General features: G+C 46.0%; 1 protein-coding gene across 6 annotated transcripts in view; it reads left to right on the forward strand.

The window, feature by feature from the left end:
* The window catches only part of KMT2E (lysine methyltransferase 2E (inactive)), a 123,580-nt gene that overhangs the window by 45,969 nt on the left and 56,341 nt on the right, over positions 1-21,270 (forward strand). For all 6 annotated transcript variants that reach the window (XM_040412573.1, XM_040412582.1, XM_040412597.1 and 3 more), the window contains 5 exons: positions 12,977-13,207; positions 14,150-14,280; positions 15,835-15,952; positions 16,161-16,270; positions 18,904-19,168. In XM_040412573.1, the coding sequence (XP_040268507.1) occupies positions 12,977-13,207; positions 14,150-14,280; positions 15,835-15,952; positions 16,161-16,270; positions 18,904-19,168 (855 nt within the window). The remainder of the gene's footprint in view (positions 1-12,976; positions 13,208-14,149; positions 14,281-15,834; positions 15,953-16,160; positions 16,271-18,903; positions 19,169-21,270) is intronic.

Raw genomic sequence — 21,270 nt, forward strand, 5'->3', positions numbered from 1 at the left:
CTGCCGATGGGGTGACCCTGCGGCGCCCGAAGACTTCGGACGGTGAGTATTTCCCCTGTGTCCCTGTCCCAGAGTTAGTGGGGGTCCCGGGTTAGGTCCCCTGTCGTGGTCGGGGATGGCCTCCACTTTGTCACTCCCCCTTCTTTAACCCTTTCTCCCGCCTCCCCGGGGTCCTTTTTTCTTCTCCCTGGCCTCCCTGCTTCCTTTGCGGCCCCCCTCTCCCCAGCCTTCCATCTACTTTAGTCCCCGGCTTCTGCCGGGACTAGGCCGCGTTTTCTCCGGCCCGCCCCCGATGCTCCTTTTTGCCATGCTTTTTTCGCTCCCCCCTCAGGAGCCCCCCTCACTGTTTTTTATATATTTTTTACATTCCGGAGGGCCTGTTCTTTCCCACCGACGGTGCACCTTTTCCGGCCACCTCATTAATCGAGGCCCCGGCTTCCTCCACGCCTAGGCCATGTTCTCTCCCGCCACCTTCCCTTGTTTCCAGGGCTTTTGCTGGCCCCTCCCTGCTCCTCTAGGCTTCTGGAGGTGTTCCTCCTCCTCCTATGCTAGCCAAGCGTGGGCTTTAACCCTGTGGGTGCTGTTTTCTAGAAGAAATATCTTCCATCTTGCCAGCAGGGGGGTCCTTTCTCTGAGATTCTGCAGCTGCTGCAGCACCTCTTTGGGGACTCGGCCCCTGGGATCCAGTAGACAGTCTTTGGCTGGCTGCTTTCATTTTCAGGCTCCCTCTCAGGCCTCATGTCCTCTTTCTGAGGACTCCCATTCCCAGCCCCCCTCGGGGGTCGCATGTATTTGGGTGCGCCCGTTGCGATAAAGGGTTGCCACGCGGTCAGCCTGTCCCTGTTTGTGCGCAGTCGCTCCCAGGCCCTCTCATGACGCCCTAACCTACTTCTCAGTCGGTCTCTCCTGACTGGGCCTCTTCCCTGTCCCAAGCCATAGGTAATCCTGTCAGACTCTCCCAGTCTATGGCAGAGTTGCTGCACCGACTGCCTGTCCAAAAATTGCAGCCACCTCTGCCCTCCCAGGGACCCTTCCGCGGGTGGGGCACACTCTGCTAGGTCACGCAGACGACCTCTGGTTGTCACAACTATGTCCCGCTGCTCCTTGGCATCCTCGGGTCACTCCCAGGACAAGTCTGAGGCTGGTGACAAACCCTGCCATTCCATCTGCTGCCTCGGGGGACACCTCTGCTCCGATTCTCTCTCGGTAACAGAGCATCAGGCGGTCTTCAACCATACAGATTCTCTCTGGGTGGTTAAAGACAAATGTCCACTGAGGAACCTCTCCTCTCCAAGGTTGATATCCCCTCTAGTGGACTTTCGGATGGCGCTCCCCTGGCTGCACAAGGTAAGTCAGCCCGCCACGTGGTTAGCATGCCGGCAAACCTACGTGGTGTCCCAGGTACGGGGGTACTTGTACCACTGCCAAATGCTGTACCCACCACTGCAGCTATTTCTCTGTACATGGGGTTATATTCTACACACCCTCCTAGTCGGAGAGTGTTCGCTGTAGCCAAAACAGCTATTCTGGTGCTAGCGTGCGACACGCAACCATATTTACAGAGGGAGCCCTGGTTCACCAGCGGGAGTGCCTTTAGCCATTACAGTACACTATGCAGCCATATGCGAGCAGCTACATTACTCCCTTCATAAGTAGAGTACCTGTACCATCTCCAGATACTGTAGTCATTACACCTGTCTCGTTCTATTGCGCTCCACTTGTTCTAATGGGCACCAAGCAGCCACATTGCTCCCTTCATAGGTAGAGTACCTGTACCATCTTCAGACGCTGTAGTCAGTACACCTGTCTGGTTCTCTGATGCTCCATCTCCAGAGGCTGTAGCCATTTCTTATGCCTGGTTCTAGTGTGCACCAAGCAGTCACATTGCTATCTTTAGAGGTAGAGTACCTGTACCATCTCCAGATTTGCTGTAGCCGTTTCACCTCTCTGGTTCGATTGTGCACCTTGCAGCCCAATTTCTCCCTTACCAGGTGAGGTATAAAGGCCCCCTTCTAATGCGGTAGCTATTGCACGTCTCTGGTTCTAGTGCGTACCATGCAGGCATAGCTCCCCTCTGACGTGGAGTTCCTGTGCCATCTCCAGATGCTGTACCCTTTACACCTGTCTGGTTTTAAATCTGCTCTACACAGACGTCTTTCTCCCTTATTAGGTAGAGTACCTGTACACCCTCCATATACTGTAGCATTTCCAAATCCTGTAGCTATGCTCCACTCTCATTATAATGAGCTTCAGTATTTCCAGGAGCTATGCCCGCCCTATTGGTACAATCTGCGGCCCATACGGCTCCTGCATTACTGGGCGTATCCCTCACTTCCCCAGCTCTTATCTGTGATAGGCAATCATGTGGCCCCCATTCACATGGAGTGCTGTCTCCTGATGCTGTGTTCATCACTCTTTTCAGCTTCTAGCATACATGGCATACCTGGTATCCATATGTTTACCCCCCCCCCCGCCCCCTCCTGGGCGGAGTAGAGTTGCTTTGTTCGTTTCAGTATATTGCTGGCCTGTTGAGATTCCTCCTGAACCAGGCACTCTAAGTCTTCTCTTTGCCTCTGTACTAGGAATGATTTTTACATCATTGCCTGACTCACTATTTAACAAGACTTCCCAGTCCTGGTATGCACCAGACAACTGCTCTCCCTCCGTGTGCAGGTTTTTGGCTGGCATGCTAGTATTGTTCTTTGTCAACCTTATAAAGTACTACTGCATGCTGCACAGCTGCGTTACCCCATTTCATGATGGAGTACTTGCGTTGTTATTACTGCTCCTCTGCTTTCTTTTCACAGAGTTACATGGCACAGTCCTGGCAGAGTACAGGGATCACCACTGGATGTTCTATCCTGCAAGAGTACCCAGCGTTGTGAGCACCAGCTTCTACTGCAGTTTTGGCTCATCGCTGATGTCCTCCACCATACAGAATCCTTCTGGATGGTCAACGACAAGCGTCTTCGCTGGACGTCCTCTCTGATGTGGCTGTGACAGGACTAGTGAGTGCCACACACCTGCTCTGGTATCGACATGGTCCCGTACCTCTTCCATGGTCCGGATGTTCTTGGTACTCCCTTATGTTTTCTGATTAGTTGTGCTACATGACAGAAGGGCCGTTCCCTTGGGCCTGGCTGTTGTCTGCACCTGTCAGTTCCTTCCCCCTTCCCTGGGGGTTTCATTGTGCTCGGCTGGTAGCTGGTTTCTAAATGTCTTTGTAGTCTCTCCCGGCTTTCCCTGCTTACTTCTGCATCCTTTCTGACATATGGATGTTTGACGATTCTTTTACCAAATCCAGGCTGCTGTACTTGCCCCTTCTGGGGACAGTTTTATACAGTTGGCTGGTCACTACACTTAGGATGGTTGGTCACCCATGGCCGATGTTATTTCCTTGGTTTTCTGGCTATTGTCCTTAGGTGGTCCTGTTTTTTGGACCCTTCTTGAGCCTCTGTCGGGGTAATCCTGCTTGGAGTCCCTGACCCCACTCTTTCTTAGACCATCTAGCTGGCCGCTCCCTTCTGGGGAAGCTGTGCATTTTGACCGCACAGGCTCTGTATGACAGCTGCTTTTTTGTCCTCTGTTTGGTCCTTTTTCCCTCCTGGGTCCTCATAGGTTGTTGCCTTCTTGAGATTCTAACCTCTCTTCCCATGCCCCAGGTCAAGTACCTGGTACCTAGTTGTTTAGTGCTATGGTTTACAGTTTACACCGTATTGGTCGCTTTTGGGACAGAGTTTTCCCTCGTTTGGAGAACAGTTTCTACTTAGGCTGTTTGGAGTCGTCTCCTACTCCAATATCTCTCAGACCAGTGGGTCTCCGCTTGTATTACCAGGGCCTGCTACTGGTTCCTTTTTTCCCTGTGACTTTATGCGGCCAGGGATTTCTCTGGTCTTACATTTCACAGCGATATTATGTCTTTCAGAGGCTTGTTCCTCGCCTCCTCTGTATGGGAAGCAGGTCTTTACGTTCCCTTCTCCTGACCATTACCTAAGTTTCCTCTTTACCCTGGCCTTTACATGTGGTTGGCCACGGACAGGCCGTGTTTTGGTCTGAGACGACTTAAAGTTTAAGTCTTTGGTTGAGGACTGCTTCCGTCCTTTTTCCAGGCATTTTATCTCCTGCCAGCCACCCTCATAGTCTATTTTGTCTTCTTGGGTCGGTCCTCTTAGGGCTTCTCCTCCTGGAGCTTCCTTATCTATGCAGAGCGCTAGGTGGCTTCCAACAGACATTTCTGTGCTACTCTCCTATTTCCTCAGGGGGAGCCCTGGTTCTTCTAGATCCTTCCTTCGGGCTCTCTAGTGCACTCTTGGTCAGCTCTTGATTCTCGCGCAGGACATCTGGTCCTGTCCCTTATCTTCTAGCGCTTTTTTTTTCTCCCCTTGGGTGGAGCTGGGTGTTTCCCTTTTGTTCCTTCTTGCGGGCCTAGTTTTCCAGGCACCTGTCCTTGGGATCCTGACGGTCTCCCTTTTTCTTTGGAACCATTTTATGCTAGGGTCTCTCCTGGTCCTGTTGGGTCACATGGTTCCTCTGCACATGTGCACCCTTCTTTTTGCATGAGATTTCAATCCCACCCTGGAGGACTGCTTTGGGACGTCCCAATGCCATTGACGAGAAAATTGGATTTTTGTACTTACTGTAAAATCCGTTTCTCCTTCAATGCATTGGGGGACACAGATCCCTCCCTCTGTCACCGGGCCTCTCTTCTCTTTTCCTTTCCCGGTCCAGGACATGTTGGTTCTTCACTTTTGTTTCTCTCTCCTACTGCTATTGGTACAAACAAACTGAATAGCCTAGTGCTGTGCAGAGGGTATAGCCCACCTGGGCGGAGCCAACCTTTTTGATAACTAGTGCCACCTAGTGGTAGCTGGGCATATACCCATGGTGCCGTATCCCCCAATGAATTGAACGAGAAATGGATTTTACGGTAAGTACAAAAATCCAATTATTCTGGCCATCACAGCAATGGAATCGTGTTGATTTTAAGCAGAATCTGTCACCATGAAATGCAGTACAGCCTTCAGGCAGCATGTGTTTAGAGCAGAAGTAGCTGAGCAGATTGATGCATGGTTTTGTGTGAAAAGATTCAGCAAGATGTGTAATTTATACATTTAAAAAGGAACAGTCACCACAAAAAATGCAGTTTAATCTGTAGACATGTTATAGAGTAGAAAACTTTTAATTTTCTAGGCACCTGGTGACTGATCCTCAGGATAGGTCAGTAACATCCGATCAGTGAGGATCCAAAACCCCACATCTGCTGCAGCTTCTTCTCATGCTCGGATGAAAACATCCGGTGTCGGGGGGAGCAACCAATGACAGGTGTGGACGGGGATGAGCCTCCCTAGTGTTACCCGCGATACTAGCGAGGCTCGTCCCTGTCCCCGCCTGCCATTGGCTGCTCCTTCCCGACATGGATTTACACTGCCCGATTGTCAGGCAGATTATTGGGAATGAATGTTCCTGACAATCTGCCTGTCTAAATGTTCTGCTCAGAAACTATGAATCTGTATGGGGACAAGATCGCTGCATGTAAATGCAGGAGTCTTTCAGTGAACGAGCAGCCTACTGTCGGGAAGAAAAGCTTCCTTCTCGACAATTGGCTTTTCTGGGCGATGCGTGTAAACCTACCTTTAAGTTTTACTGAAGCTTTTCCCTTATCATCTTATCAGTCACTTACTGCTATCTCTACATACACACAGAATCACAGAATGCTGTCAGTCATTGATAATAACTGAATAAACCATCATGAACTCAGAAGGAGCAGAGATAAATGTATAAAACTACATTCCCCCCCCCCCCCCCCAATAAACTATACACTCACCTAAAGAATTATTAGGAACACCATACTAATACGGTGTTGGACCCCCTTTTGCCTTCAGAACTGCCTTAATTCTACGTGGCATTGATTCAACAAGGTGCTGATAGCATTCTTTAGAAACGTTGGCCCATATTGATAGGATAGCATCTTGCAGTTGATGGAGATTTGAGGGATGCACATCCAGGGCACGAAGCTCCTGTTCCACCACATCCCAAAGATGCTCTATTGGGTTGAGATCTGGTGACTGTGGGGGCCATTTTAGTACAGTGAACTCATTGTCATGTTCAAGAAACCAATTTGAAATGATTCGAGCTTTGTGACATGGTGCATTATCCTGCTGGAAGTAGCCATCAGAGGATGGATACATGTTCTCATTCTGTTTACGCCAAATTCGGACTCTACCATTTGAATGTCTCAACAGAACTCGAGACTCATCAGACCAGGCAAAATTTTTCCTGTCTTCAACAGTCCAATTTTGGTGAGCTCGTGCAAATTGTAGCCTCTTTTTCCTATTGGTAGTGGAGATGAGTGGTACCCGGTGGGGTTTTCTGCTGTTGTAGCCCATCCGCCTCAAGGTTGTGCGTGTTGTGGCTTCACAAATGCTTTGCTGCATACCTCTGTTGTAACGAGTGGTTATTTCAGTCAACGTTGCTCTTCTATCAGCTTGAATCAGTCGGCCCATTCTCCTCTGACCTCTAGCATCCACAAGGCATTTTCGCCCACAGGACTGCCGCATACTGGATGTTTTTCCCTTTTCACACCATTCTTTGTAAACCCTAGAAATGGTTGTGCGTGAAAATCCCAGTAACTGAGCAGATTGTGAAATACTCAGACCGGCCCGTCTGGCACCAACAACCATGCCACGCTCAAAATTGCTTAAATAACCTTTCTTTCCCATTCTGACATTCAGTTTGGAGTTCAGGAGATTGTCTTGACCAGGACCACCCCCCTAAATGCATTGAAGCAACTGCCATGTGATTGGTTGACTAGATAATTGCATTAATGAGAAATAGAACAGGTGTTCCTAATAATTCTTTAGGTGAGTGTATATCATTCTGCTCAGCTCCCCCGCTCTGTAACATGCTGTTGGCAATTACGCTGCATTTCGTGCTGACAGTGTCTCCAATAAATGCACGATTTGCCACAAGGGCTACTTTTTTTCCCTTTTTTCTTGAGAAATCTGGGCTGAATGTATGGCATCTAATAAGGCATGATGGAATTTTCTTTAAATTCCTTCACTTGATTGTCTGAGGTACTTGATAGCACGTTGGGGTGCTGTGCAACTATTTTCCATAGAAAAGTTTTTTTTTTTTTATGTCTTAACACCTTCAAGACCAAGCTAGTTTTCACCATAAGGACCAAGCCACATTTTGCAAATCTGACATGTTTCACTTTATGTGGTAATTAATCTGGACGCTTTTACTTATATAAGCGATTCTGAGATTGTTTTCTGGTGACATATTGTACTTCATGTTAGTGGTGAATTTGAGTCAATATGTTTCACCTTTATTTATAAAAAAAAAATCCAAAATTTACAGAATATTTGGAAAAATTTGCAATTTTCTAAATTTGAATTTCTCTGGTTCTCTGACAGACAGTGGTAACTTACAAAATAGTTATTACTTTACATTTACCATATGTCTACTTCATGTTTGCATCATTTTGTAAATGTTATTTTATTTTTTTGGGATGTTAGAAGGCTTAGAAGTTTAGAAGCAAATTTTAAAAATTTTCAGAACATTTCCAAAATCCCCTTTTTAAGGACCAGTTCATGTCTGAAGTCACTTTGTGAGGCTTATATAATAGAAACCACACAAAGAATTTTTTAAATTTCACTTTTTTTGCAGATTTTTCCATTTAGATCCATTTCTCCTGGATGGAGCATGGGTTAAAAGCAAAATAAACCTTAATATTTGTTACCCTGATTCTTAAGTTTACAGAAACACCCCATATGTGGTCATAAAGTGCTATATGGGGGCACAGCGGGGCTCAGAATGAGAGGAACACAGCTTTTGGAAGGCAGATTTTGCTGGAATAATTTTCAAGCACCATGTCTCATTTGAAGACACCCGGAGGCACCCCAACAGTGAAAAAAAAAAAAAAAAGTGACCCCATTATGGAAAAAACACCCCCCAAGGAATTTTTCAAGGTGTGCACTGAGCACTTTGGCCCAATAGCCCGTTCATAGAATTTAGAAAGACTTGGCAGTGAAAATAAAAAATTTCATATTTTACAAGAATATCTCGCTTTAGGCCCAAATTTGTCATTTTAACAAGGGGTATCGGGAGAAAATGCACCCCATAATCTGTTACCCATTTTCTCCTGAATACGTCAACACCCCATATGTGGTTTTAAAGTGCTGTATGAGCACACAGCGGGGCTCAGAATGGGAGGAACACCGTGTGGCTTTTGAAAGGCAGATTTAGCTGGAATAATTTTCAAGCACTATTTCGCATTTGAAGACACTCTGAGGCACCCCAACAGTGAAAACCGCAAAAACTAGGCTCTAGGGGAAATTGAAGAATTGCCTTATTTAATAAAATGACACCTTTCAATGTATTCATCTAGGGGTATAATGGGAATTTTTAAGGTTTTTATTAAAAAAAATTTGGGGGGAGCTATTATTGGATTGCCAAATGGAAAAATGCTCAACTGAAAATGTCTTGCCATGGATTAATTAAGAAATTAGTGAAATGGACTTAATGGATATCAGTGGAGGTGTGATAAACTTGAAAGCACTCTCCAATGCAGAGGCCTGGTTTAGAGGGGCAGGTCTGACAGTAGTGAGTGGTGTCTTTCCTAATCCCTTTAACCGAGCAAACTCGACACCTTTTTTGGGGTCGCCTTTTTTTTTCTGTGGGGGGAAGTACTCCAGGGAAATGCTGCCCACGTATTATTCTTGATACCCCAGAAGCACTGCTGGATGAAAAACTGCCCTCTCCTTCCTGAACGCCAAAAATCTATTTTTTTTTAAATAATTTTTTCCTGAAATTGCAAGAAGGTCCCCCCAGGACCAGCTGTTCTGTGGATGACAAAGGCATTATATAGTGACACTTGGGTTAGGTACACAGCTAATTTTTTGTACCACACCTTAGATTTTCTTAAAGCACTGTAGGGCTGTAGTACCTGGTCTGAAAGATCCACTCCACCCATGAACTTGTTGTAATCCTGGATACACACAGGCTTGATGTTCTGCTCTGTGTTTCCTCGGACTGGGACTGGGGTGGACTGATCTGCATGGATGGTAGTCAACACAAGAACATCCCGTTTGTCCTTGTATTTTAGCAGCATCAAATTTTTTGAGCAAACAGCCCTGCTTTCCCCACGACGCTCTGTCTGATCTATATAGGATTTAGGGAGCCGTTTTTGATTTCTTCTAATTGTGCCACATGTGCCTATGCCTCTGGCAGCAAGGCACTTCAGGAGAGGGACACTATTGTAAAAGTTGTCCAAATACAGATGTATCCATGGTCCAGCAGGGGGTGGACTAAATCCCATACTATCTTCCCACTTATACCCAGAACCGGTGGACAATCGGGTGGCTCAATTTTGGAATCTTTTCCCTCGTAAATACGAAAGTGCAGTGTATACCTGGATACACTTTCCCAGGCCTTATACAACTTCACGCCATACCTAGCCCTTTTATTGGGCAGGTACTGGCGGAAATGTAATCGGCCTTTGAAGTGGACCAATGATTCATCCACTGAGACATTTTTGGGGGGTATATACTTGACCAAATTTGGAATTGTAGTGGTCAACTACTGGCCTAATTTTAAAGAGTCTGTCATAACTGGGGTCGCTTGGGGGTTGGCATTCATTATTATTGCTGAAGTGTAGGAATCTTAGAAGAGCTTGGAAACAGACCCGCGGCATGGCAAGACAGTGAAGAGGGGTGTGATATAAAATATCTTTGTTCCAATACGAACGTATTTTTTATTTTTTTATAATGCCCATGCTTGGGAGAAGTCCTCAAAACCTTTGCATTTCAGTCGTGTTAGTAGGGGTCCATTTGCGGGGCCTTGAGAGATAACTGTCTGGATGGGAGGCAATAAATTGCTCTGCATATATATTTGTTTGTTCCACCATCAAGTTAATTAGGTCATCAGTGAAGAATAATTGGAAAAAATGTATTTCACTGAAACCTGTTGTATCTACATTGATGCCTGGAGTGGCTGTAAATTCAGGCACCTGGGGCACATAGTTATCTGCGGTTATCCATGAATAGTCACTTGTACGGGGCTGCGACTGCGCACTACCCCTAGGACCCCTACGAGGGGGTTCATCATTAGAGGAATCATCTGAGGAAGATGAAACTAAAAATGTCACTTCATCTCCACTGTTGGAGTCAGTGTCCTCAAAAAGTACGGCATATGCTTCTTCGGCAGTGAAAAGCCGTTTAGTCATTTTAAACTGTAAACTAACGTAGATTTTTTTTAAAATAAATATATATAATTTTTTTTAAAAATAGAACAGCAGACTAATACTGTATATCCTTTAGGATAGGATAAAAACTCCCCGAGTCACTTGGAAATTTATTGACAGGTGTCACAGGTAGCACAGATGGCTGGCGCTGAGCCAGGGGTCTAGTATGGGGCACAGAGTAGTGCCAATATCCTTACTGGGGCAGAAAAGGGGTTAATGTATTATTTTACAGTATTAGGTGGCACAATGCCACATGGGGCATGAGACTTATATTTTACAGAATGGTGCCACTCAAGCACAGGACACGAGTATATACACACACAGGAGGATGGCACACCTATTGACGGTTATTTTTAAGAAAAAAATTTATGTAACTTGGGAGTGTGTGACAGGTGACTTGAGGGACAGACAGGCAGGTGTCTTTATTGAACGGACAAACTGGAGTTATAGGTGTCTTGATGGGCGGACAGGCTGGAGTAATAGGTGTCTTGATGGGGGGACAGACTGGACTGACAGGTGTCTTGATGGGCAGACAGACTGGACTGACAGGTGTCTTGATGGGCAGACAGACTGGACTGACAGGTGTCTTGATGGGCGGACAGACTGGACTGACAGGTGTCTTGATGGGGGGACAGGCTGGACTGACAGGTGTCTTGATGGGCGGACAGGCTGGACTGACAGGTGTCTTGATGGGCGGACAGGCTGGACTGACAGGTGTCTTGATGGGCGGATAGGCTGGACTGACAGGTGTCTTGATGGGCGGACAGGCTGGACTGACGGGTGTCTTGATGGGGGCGGACAGGCTGGACTGACGGGTGTCTTGATGGGGGCGGACAGGCTGGACTGACGGGTGTCTTGATGGGGGCGGACAGGCTGGACTGACGGGTGTCTTTATTGAACGGACAGGCTGGAGTGACGGGTGTCTTTATTGAACGGACAGGCTGGAGTGACGGGTGTCTTTATTGAACGGACAGGCTGGAGTGACGGGTGTCTTTATTGAACGGACAGGCTGGAGTGACGGGTGTCTTTATTGAACGGACAGGCTGGAGTGACGGGTGTCTTTATTGAACGGACAGGCTGGAGTGACGGGTGTCTTTATTGAACGGACAGGCTGGAGTGACGGGTGTCTTTATTGAACGGACAGGCTGGAGTGACGGGTGTCTTTATTGAACGGACAGGCTGGAGTGACGGGTGTCTTTATTGAACGGACAGGCTGGAGTGACGGGTGTCTTTATTGAACGGACAGGCTGGAGTGACGGGTGTCTTGACGGGCGGACAGGCTGGAGTGACGGGTGTCTTGACGGGCGGACAGGCTGGAGTGACGGGTGTCTTGACGGGCGGACAGGCTGGAGTGACGGGTGTCTTGACGGGCGGACAGGCTGGAGTGACGGGTGTCTTGACGGGCGGACAGGCTGGAGTGACGGGTGTCTTGACGGGCGGACAGGCTGGAGTGACGGGTGTCTTGACGGGCGGACAGGCTGGAGTGACGGGTGTCTTGACGGGCGGACAGGCTGGAGTGACGGGTGTCTTGACGGGCGGACAGGCTGGAGTGACGGGTGTCTTGACGGGCGGACAGGCTGGAGTGACGGGTGTCTTGACGGGCGGACAGGCTGGAGTGACGGGTGTCTTGACGGGCGGACAGGCTGGAGTGACGGGTGTCTTGACGGGCGGACAGGCTGGAGTCACGGGTGTCTTGACGGGTGGACAGGCTGGGGCAAATCAGGCACAGAAGAGTGGCAAATCGGTACTGAAGGGGTTAATTATATATGAGGCAGGGGATGAGTCACAGAACTGACTACAGATGACAGGCTGTTGATGAGGCACAGAACTGATCTGTGTCACTGACTGGGGCACAGAAGCAGCTTTTCGGCACAAAAGGGGTTAATTCGATCTGGTAGGTATTAATGTACAGCAGCTTTTCACACTCTCTCCTTCTCTGATTGCTTCCCTGACAGGAATTGGGACGATCAGAGAAGGAGAAGCACATAGTCCCTCCCTAACCCCCCCTTACCTGCCCTGATGCGCTGCGATTGGTCCCTCTGCAGTATTGGACCAATCACAGCGATCGCGAGCGGGTCAGAGCTCCGATTCTGTTCCCGCTGGCATCTCTGGTTGCCTAGCAACCCCAGCACGCCGGTTTCACTGAACTTTCAGCGCTTCGCTCCCTGCGCTGACAGAGAAAGCCGATCACGTACATGCACGTGGGGATGCGGTGAGGCACCACATTCCCCCACGTACATGTACGTGATGTTGCGTGAAGGGGTTAAATGTGTTCAGAAAATGTCCTTTCTTACACAATGCCATTATGCTGCACTGCATAGATAAAATTTTTAAGCTATGGCTTATTTCCAAATACTGTGTCAAAATCATCATCAGTCATTAGCAACTAAGACGTGGTCTGCTGAAGTGGCAACTACAATTTTCAACCCAACAAACTAAAATTATTTTAACACTTTTCTGCAAATACCATAGGCTTTCACCATTAGTAGCCTCTTCTGTGGTGTATAGAGTTGTGCTTCAAATGGGTTGTTGAAGATTACGGATTTATTTATTTTTTATATTACTTTGTATGGAAAACGGCACCACTTTGCATTGACTGATGCTGGTAGTGCAGATCAACCCATTCTAAATAAATGTGGCTGAGCTGCAATAACAGACACAGTCCTTGAATAAGATGGACTCTGTGAATCTCTGACAACTTTGTATACATTACATTTTTATCTCGTTTATTAGGGATCTGCCCCCGAAATTGATCCATCTGATAATCCCACATATGGATGGGAGAGTAAAATCAAAGCTTGGATGGACCACTATGAAGAAGCAAACAGCAACCAATACAGTGAAGGTGTTCAAAGGGAGGCTCAAAGGATAGCGCTAAGACTTGGTTGTGACAATGACGGAAAGGAGCAATGTGGAAAGTCCAGCTTGAGCCCTAACAATCTCTTATTTAAACCTCCAGTAGAGGTATTGGTTTACTTGTGTTGACATGCTTGTGTGCTTCCTGCAATCATTTTAATAGCATAGACATACTACAAAGTTTAGTATGGTTCTTATGGGTCTCCGCTATAGCACTTAGTCAGTGGTTATTGGCTCCATGGAAATAAAGTAATGCCCCACTTCTTGTTTAAACTAGGAAACTAGAGTTATATATCCACGCACATCATAACGTATAATTTTTATTAAAATGTTTCCATCACTTCCCTAAAGGTGGCACTACATGAGATTAAAGTCAGCCCGAATGTCCGATTTGCGACCATTCCGTCCAAATGACATTTGGAAAACTAGCATAAATGCTGATGGCAGACTCCTTGCTGCCAAAAATGTAATCCGCCACCCTGGAAAACTTCAGCCGTTCATCCTACACTGCTTGTTGATGGCATGATTGGTTGATGTCAGCCGATCACTTGCCATTGCGCTAACGTACCAGGGGTCAGGTTTTTTGAAAAAACGGACTCCCTTGTCAGCCAGATTAGTTGGTCAGATCATTCGTACAAACTAGTCTATGGACGACAGATCAACAGCAATACGGCTCAGATTTATGGGCAGCTTTAGAATAGCTACCTTTTCCTGTGTTACACAACCTGTCACCGGTTTTTGGTAGCATTGTTGTCCCCCCCCCCCCCCCCCTCCCTTACAGATAGATCATTTACATAATAATAAATGAACCTATATTTTGTGAGACAGTTTGTTTCCCTGTGTACTTAAGGTCTAAGCGTAGATTTCAATAGGCCAGTAAAACTAAAATGTTGTTGCCAAAAGTTGCTTGGTCCTGAAGGGGTTAAAATGAACTTACCACCAGTTTTATAACTGTGTGCACAAATCGGGAAGCTTAAGTGTAAATTTGGTTAGGAGGCTCTTTTAATAATATAAAAAAGTGTAACATTCAAATGGATTTGTTTCCAACAGAGTTATATGCAGAAGAACAAAAAAATATTAAAAGCTGCAAAAGACCTGCAACCTGAAACATTAATAATTGAATATAGAGGAAAATTCATGCTTCGGGATCAGTTTGAAGCTAATGGCTACTTTTTTAAAAGGTAGGTACATGTGGCAAGGGTACTAATTGTTTATCTTTTAAAGGGGTATTCCGGTTAGAGAAAGTTATTCTCTCTCCACAGGATTGGGGAAAACTATTAGATCAATGGGGGTCCTACCACTGGGTCCACCACTGACCAGGAGAAAGGTTGGCTCCATACCATGTGGAGCCCCCCTGAAATGGACAGAGAGGCTGGTTGGAAATCTGTGCTGCCGCTCAATTAATTTCTCTTGGAGCTCCCATTGAAATTAATAAACGCACGTTTCCAACCAGCGACTACATCCATTTTAGGGATTTTTGGCTTTGGTTCTCCTGAACAGTGAGAGTCCTAGTGGTAAGACCCCCACTAATCTAATAGTTGTCCTTTTTACTGTGGATAGCGGATATCTTTCTCTAACTTGAATAACACTTTTAGGGTCCATTCACACGTCCGTAAGTGTTCTGTGGATCCGCAAATTGCAGATCCGCAAAACACAGACACTGGCAATGTGCATTCCGCAATTTGCGGACCGCACATGGCCGGCACTATAATAGAAAATGCCTAATCTTGTCCGCAATTGCGTACAAGAATAGGACATGTTCTATTTTTTTGCGGAAACGGAAGAACAGATGCGGAAATGCGGATGCGGACAGCACATTCCGGCCTCATTGAAAATGAATGGGTCTGCACCCGTTCCGCAAAATTGCGGAACGGATGCGGACCCATTTTGCGGACGTGTGAATGGACCCTAAGCTGAACCCATGGTAGTTTTAACAATTTTTGGGCTGATTTTTCAGTGATACCTGAAGATTTATTTTTATAGAAATTTTATTTTAGAATTACACCCAAGAAAATTTTAAAGAGAAAATGTGTATTTTAGTTTGTTTTTTTTCATTAGCAGAAAGTGCAATGAAAATTATTTTATAAAATGTGTCTTTGTGTTAGACATTTGTATATAGGGAATGTATAGTTTACAGTCACTTGGGATGAGGCTAGAAGCTATTGTGTGGGCTAGCAGTGGCATATTTTCATTTTATTTTATTTTATTTGATACATTGTGCCCACAGTAAGGTAATATAAGACCTTTGGCGGAAATTGATATAGTACATTCTTTTTCTAATTTCTCTTGTAACTGGGGCTGACGTATTTGCCCCAGCTTCAGAAGGGAATACAGTTCCCATTTCAAAGCTGATATTAGTCTCCTAAGACCCAACAGCTCCTGCAATTACCAAGCACCTGGTGGTCACATAATCACCAGGACAGGATCAGGAAGAATCATGGCTGCTTGCTTGCTGAACTATCTGTGGTGCTCACTTCAAATTAAAACTTTTCGAATACTTCCTACAAGGACACCCAAATGTGACATACCGTACTAAGGCTTTGTGGTGTAGTTGACATTTTATTGTTGAATTAAATGCAACAATGACCGCTGGTAGCACTAACCCACTGCTGAGCAATGCTTGCATATATAGATCTAGTAAATGGCAGTTACTTATGTAACAGTTTTTTGAATATACCTTTTTTATGTGCTGAGATTATTCAATCTTTTTCAATAATATATTTTTTTCTTTATAGACCATACCCTTTTGTTTTATTTTATTCTAAATTTCATGGGTTAGAAATGTGTGTTGATGCAAGGACATTTGGCAATGAAGCTAGATTTATTAGAAGATCCTGTACACCTAATGCTGAGGTAAGTACAAAGTTCAGTGCATGAAATTGAAAACAAACTACTCGTCTTCATTATAGGTCTACAATTAGGATATCTGAACTGAATTATAGAGCTGTATACAGGATTTCAGATATTTATTCCGATAATGTGGGGGTTTATGCAGTCAAATTCCTTGTTTTGTTATATGCAATTGTACTCGATTTTTATTAAACCTCTTTTCACATTGTAGGTACGGCATATTGTTGAAGAAGGAACAGTTCATTTATATATTTATTCAATTTCCAACATTCCAAAAGGTGCAGAAGTTACTATTGCATTTGACTTTGAGTATGCAAATTGGTGAGTCAAATATGTGATTTGTTTATGCAGTTCAAGTGGTTTTGTTCTTTTAGCTGTTGTGTTTGTTCCCCTATAAATTTTACTGGCCTTTTAAAGGGGTTATCCCATCATAATGATCACTGTTAAATCAGTTAATGATTTGACAGTGATAATTTTTGTAAATATATTTGAATAACCAATTCCCACCGTTTTTGAGAAAATTCATCCCTACTTACCTCATTGTTGTTGTTCGGTCTCCCCTGGTTACGGCCACCGCTCTTCTCCGGAATCCAGGTGGCCGCGCTTGCGCAGAAAACTCCTTCTCTCCTCCCGGCCGAGCCGTCGCTGTCCTGAACGTGCACGCGGCCGCGCATGCGCGATGGGGACTTCTTCCTGGCAAGAATAGAACAGAGCCGCGAACGCGCACGACTGCTCTGTACAATACTGGCCAGGAATAAGTCACCATGGCGCATGCGCGGCGGCGTACGCATTCAGTCCAGCGCATGGCCCGGCTAGGAGAAGACTTCAATCAAGATGAAGCTCGCCCCCAACCAGAATCCAGGAAGTGAACGGCGCGCTGGCAGCAGGTAAGTAAGTATGAAAATGCAAAGTGGGATAACCCCTTTAAATATCTTTTCCATTTATTATTATTATTATTATAATAATTATTTTTTTTTTTATTTTTTTTTTTTTATTGATGGCTTAGACTTTCTCAGGAAATACCATAAATATTAGATTGGTGTGATTCAGACTTTCCACATGCCCGCTGATCACCTGTCTAAAAGGGTTGCACTGTTTTCATTCTTTATTATTTACATATTTTAGGCTATATTGAGACAACAGTGAAAAACAGCTGTGTGATGACCATTTTTGTAGCTGCTATCACACGGCTATTTTAAGAGCCAATTAAAATCTATTGCGCACTCGTGTAACAGCCTTTTAAAACAGGTACACACACACAAAAAAAAAGGGCCATTCAGGGGTTAAAATAAGAGCTGCAGGTTGTGACGCCCATAGTGTGGTGACATCACACCACTTATACATGCAAGTGGATGCGGTGATACAGAGGGGCACTATGGAACCATTATATATACTGGGGACACTATGGGGCCATTACATGTCCAGAGGGGTCATTGTATCAACTGAGGGCACTGCGGTTAAGGGGGAACACAATATATACTAAGGGTACTGCAGGGGTTGGATGTAAATAAAGTCTATGAAATTCATTCAAACTGGCAGCGGTTAGAAGCATAAAAGGTCAGAAAATGGATGCACACCTTGATGCAAAATGGACTTATCCGTTAACTGCAATTATTTTTCAGTGTAGCCTTAGGCTACTTTCTCACTTGCATTGTTAATTCTGGTATTTATATCTGGCAGAGAATCGCGATAACAGAATTAGGGCTTGTTCACACGAACGTGTGAAGCCGGTGCTATGGACCACAAATTGCGGTCCGCAATGCACGTGCACCGTCCGTGGGGCAGGCGCATTGGATCGCAGATCCATTCATTTGAATGGGTCCGCGATCCTTCCGTTCCGCAAAAAGATAGAGCAAGTTCTATCTTTTTGCGGTGTACCCCAGAAAGCACTCCGTAGTGCTTCCGTAGTGTTTCGTTGTTTCGTTCTTCCGTTCCACATCTCTGGATTTGTGGACCAGTTGAAATGAATGGGTCAGCATCTGTGATGCGGAATGGCCACGGAACGGTGCCCGTGTATTGCGGATCCGCAAAGCGGGCAGCACACATTTGTGTGAACGAGCACTTAAACTGATCCATTTTTATTTTGCACATCAGGATGCTGTCGCCATTAACTTACATTTTCAGTGCCGGATCCGTTTTTTTCTGTTTTTATGACCAGACACAAAACCGCAGATTGCAGCAGTTTTGTGTCCGATCACAAAACGGAATGCTGACGGAATGGAAGACATCCTGATGCATCCTGAACGGATCTCTTTCCATTCAGAATGCATGAGGACTAAACTGAAGTTTTTTTCCCGGTATTGAGATCCTCTGTCTGATTTCAATACCGCAAAACAACAACGCAAGTGTGAAAGTAGCCTTACACTGGTCTGTGCTGCACATAACCTACTTTTTGTAGTGATTGTGCTAGGTATTGCAGCTTTATGTGCAAGTAAACAAGACACAGCTGCAGTAACAAGTACAGCCTCCATGGAATTGTGGTTTTGTGCAGTACAGACCAGTGTAAAACTTGTTGAACACAATGAAGAGGCTCTAGTGCTCACCCAAATGTTGCAGCCCCTTCAAACCTCTGAGTGTTGGCAGTAGCTGGCCCCCACAGATCTAATAGTAATTGCCTACCCTAAGGGCTTGTGCACTCGGCCGCTGGCTGTTTTGCAGTCTGCAAATTGGGGATCCGTAAAACACTCATACCGGCCGTGTGCATCCCACATTTTGCGGAATGTCTGGCCCCTATTAGAACTGTCCTATCCTTATCCTTAATGCGGACAATAATAGGAAATGTGAACAATAATATGTCCATACGGAGACAGAATGAGCATTTATGTATTTTATGCGGACCCGTTCAAGTGAATGGTTCCGCATATGGGTCGCAAAACAAAACAAAACCTTAGATTTTTCTTAATACTTTTAATGAGGAATTGTATTCTTAAAACAGTGATATTTTGTTTCTTTAGCAAATACAAGGTGGATTGTGCATGTCTCAAAGACAATCCAGAGTGTCCGGTGCTACGATGCAGTTCTGAACCAACAGAAAATTTCAACAGTGGATATGAGACTAGGAGGAAAAAAGGAAGGAAAGAAAAGGATCTCTCTAAAGAAAAGGAATCTCAAAATCAGAACCTTTTGTTAGACAATGATGGTTCCGTTGACAAAATGAAATCCCCAGATAACAGACAGAGAAAACTTTCCCCTCTTCGACTGTCCATCTCTAATAACCAGGTAATGGTTTCACTTTTAGTATTTGTGGTGTGTTCCAGTCATATAAATTTTTTATATGAAGTATACCTTTGTTTAACTTTTGCCCTTAATGGGCTTTTTCAGCCATTTTATTCTTTTGGCATGTGCTATTAGAGTTATTCTGGTTTTAATGATTACATTTATTTGTTTTTAGAGTAGCCAGTTACACAATTTTCTAATATACATATATTTTTAAAAGTTTGCTTGCAGACCTTTATTATATCTGTACAATAGCCTCTGTAATGAAAAAAAAATTGTACACCTCATTTTAGTCCTGTAAAATGCATCTGTAGGAGATGTGAATAGGACTAAAGATGGCGTCTGTCATGTGACCTCTGACATTCAGTTAACTATTCAGATATCTAGCAGATAAATAGTAGTTTATTGAAATGAAGCATATATATGTATACAGAAGATGCAGCATTTCATGTCTGTTTGTGTCTGTCGAGAAGCACACCTAACATTGTTCTCCCGGTCTCCCCTGTGTAAGTTTTTAATATTTTTATTTTCTCGCACATTCCATTGGGGGACACAGACCATGGGTATAGCCTAGGTCATTACTAGGAGGAGACACTATGCAAATAAAAAAAGAGAGCTCTTCCTCCACGGGCTATACCCCCTTGCTCCACCAGGAGGACCCCAGTCTTTACTTAGTGTCGGATAAGGAGGTGACATTTCTGTTCCTGCAGGGTTGTCCCTGAAGACTCTCTACTCTTATTTTTTTCAGCAGGAGGACACAGGGTCGCATTTTGCTTCCCTGGTCTCTCAGTGGAGCGAGCGCCGGGGTCGAATTGGCGTCCCTGGCTACCTCCTCCCCCTCCCTCAAGAAGATAAGTGGAACCGGGCTCGACCTGCAGCTCCGGCGGCCTACCAGATCGGTGGTCACCTACTCCTGCCCTCCTACCAGATCACTGCCACTCCTTGTGCCAGCTGACTGAAGAGGTGAACCCTGCTGGTGTGGAGCAGAGGGTGAAGACTGCAGGACGCAGATAAGTATATGCTGCACTCCTGCAGAACCGCCTGCCCTCCCTCTGTCTCCCTGTGTGACACTTAGGGCCCGCTTGGGTGAGTGGTGTTGGAAGGGGGAAGGATTCCTGTCTTGGGGCAATCGTTCTTAAGAAGTGGCAGCTTCCTCGGCCTCCTCCCACAGCGGTACACTGCCTGCGCCGCTCAGTTCTCCTACCCCTCCGCGGCCGCTCGGCACTATCCTTAACCCCTGCTACACCGTTTTTGGCGCGGGGCTGTTTTTTCATACTTCCCGCGCAGGTTTCGTGCCATCCTTGACGCGATTGGTGGGCGGAGCCCTATTTCTTCAGCTCCGGCGCTTCCATTCTGTCTCAGCGCTTCTCCACCCATGGCTGCTCTCACTGCTCCTCTGGTCGCGGTAGGACAGTTTGTTTAACCCTCAGCTTGCTGCAGGAACAGTAGGAGACCCTGACCTTTTCCTTTTTTTTGGGATTGTTGCCATCATGCCAAAACCTGGGGCCCCCCAAAAATCCTCCAAGGTGGCTCCTCAGGCCCCACTGGGGTCATGTAAGGTCTGCTGTTTGCCACTATCAGTCACTGGATCCTGTGACTCTTTGACAGGATCATCCTCCCCCTCCTCCTCTCACTCAGCCCAATCCTCCTTCCGCTCCTTCAGAGCCCGCGGAACCTGCCTGAGCCTCTTCCATATCTAGGGCGGCCGCTGATTTAGCCCAAGTCTCTCGTGCCGCCATGGCCTTCATGGAACGCATGGCGATCACGGATCCTGTGGCTAACACCACTCCACCTCCCAGTGGTTCCCAGAGAGGACGCTCGATCGCTAAGAGGCAGCGTACGCAGCAGCATCCCTCCTCGGATGACTCTGCTTCCCCTCCTCGCCTGGAGGCGCGTTCAGACACTTCCCCTCCTCGCAGGGACCATAGGTCTGAAGGGGAACTATCCAGCTCGGACAAGGACACAGAGCTGGAACCCTCGCCCAAGCTGTCCACCATGGTGGCAGACTTGGTGGCGGCGGTCCGGGACACCTTTGATATCCAGGGGGAATCTCCTTCCACTAGTAGCCAGGAATTCCCTCTTTTCCATTCTAGGAAACCAGGACC

The sequence above is a fragment of the Bufo bufo genome, chromosome 1 (assembly GCF_905171765.1).
Source record: "Bufo bufo chromosome 1, aBufBuf1.1, whole genome shotgun sequence".
NCBI lineage: Eukaryota > Metazoa > Chordata > Amphibia > Anura > Bufonidae > Bufo > Bufo bufo.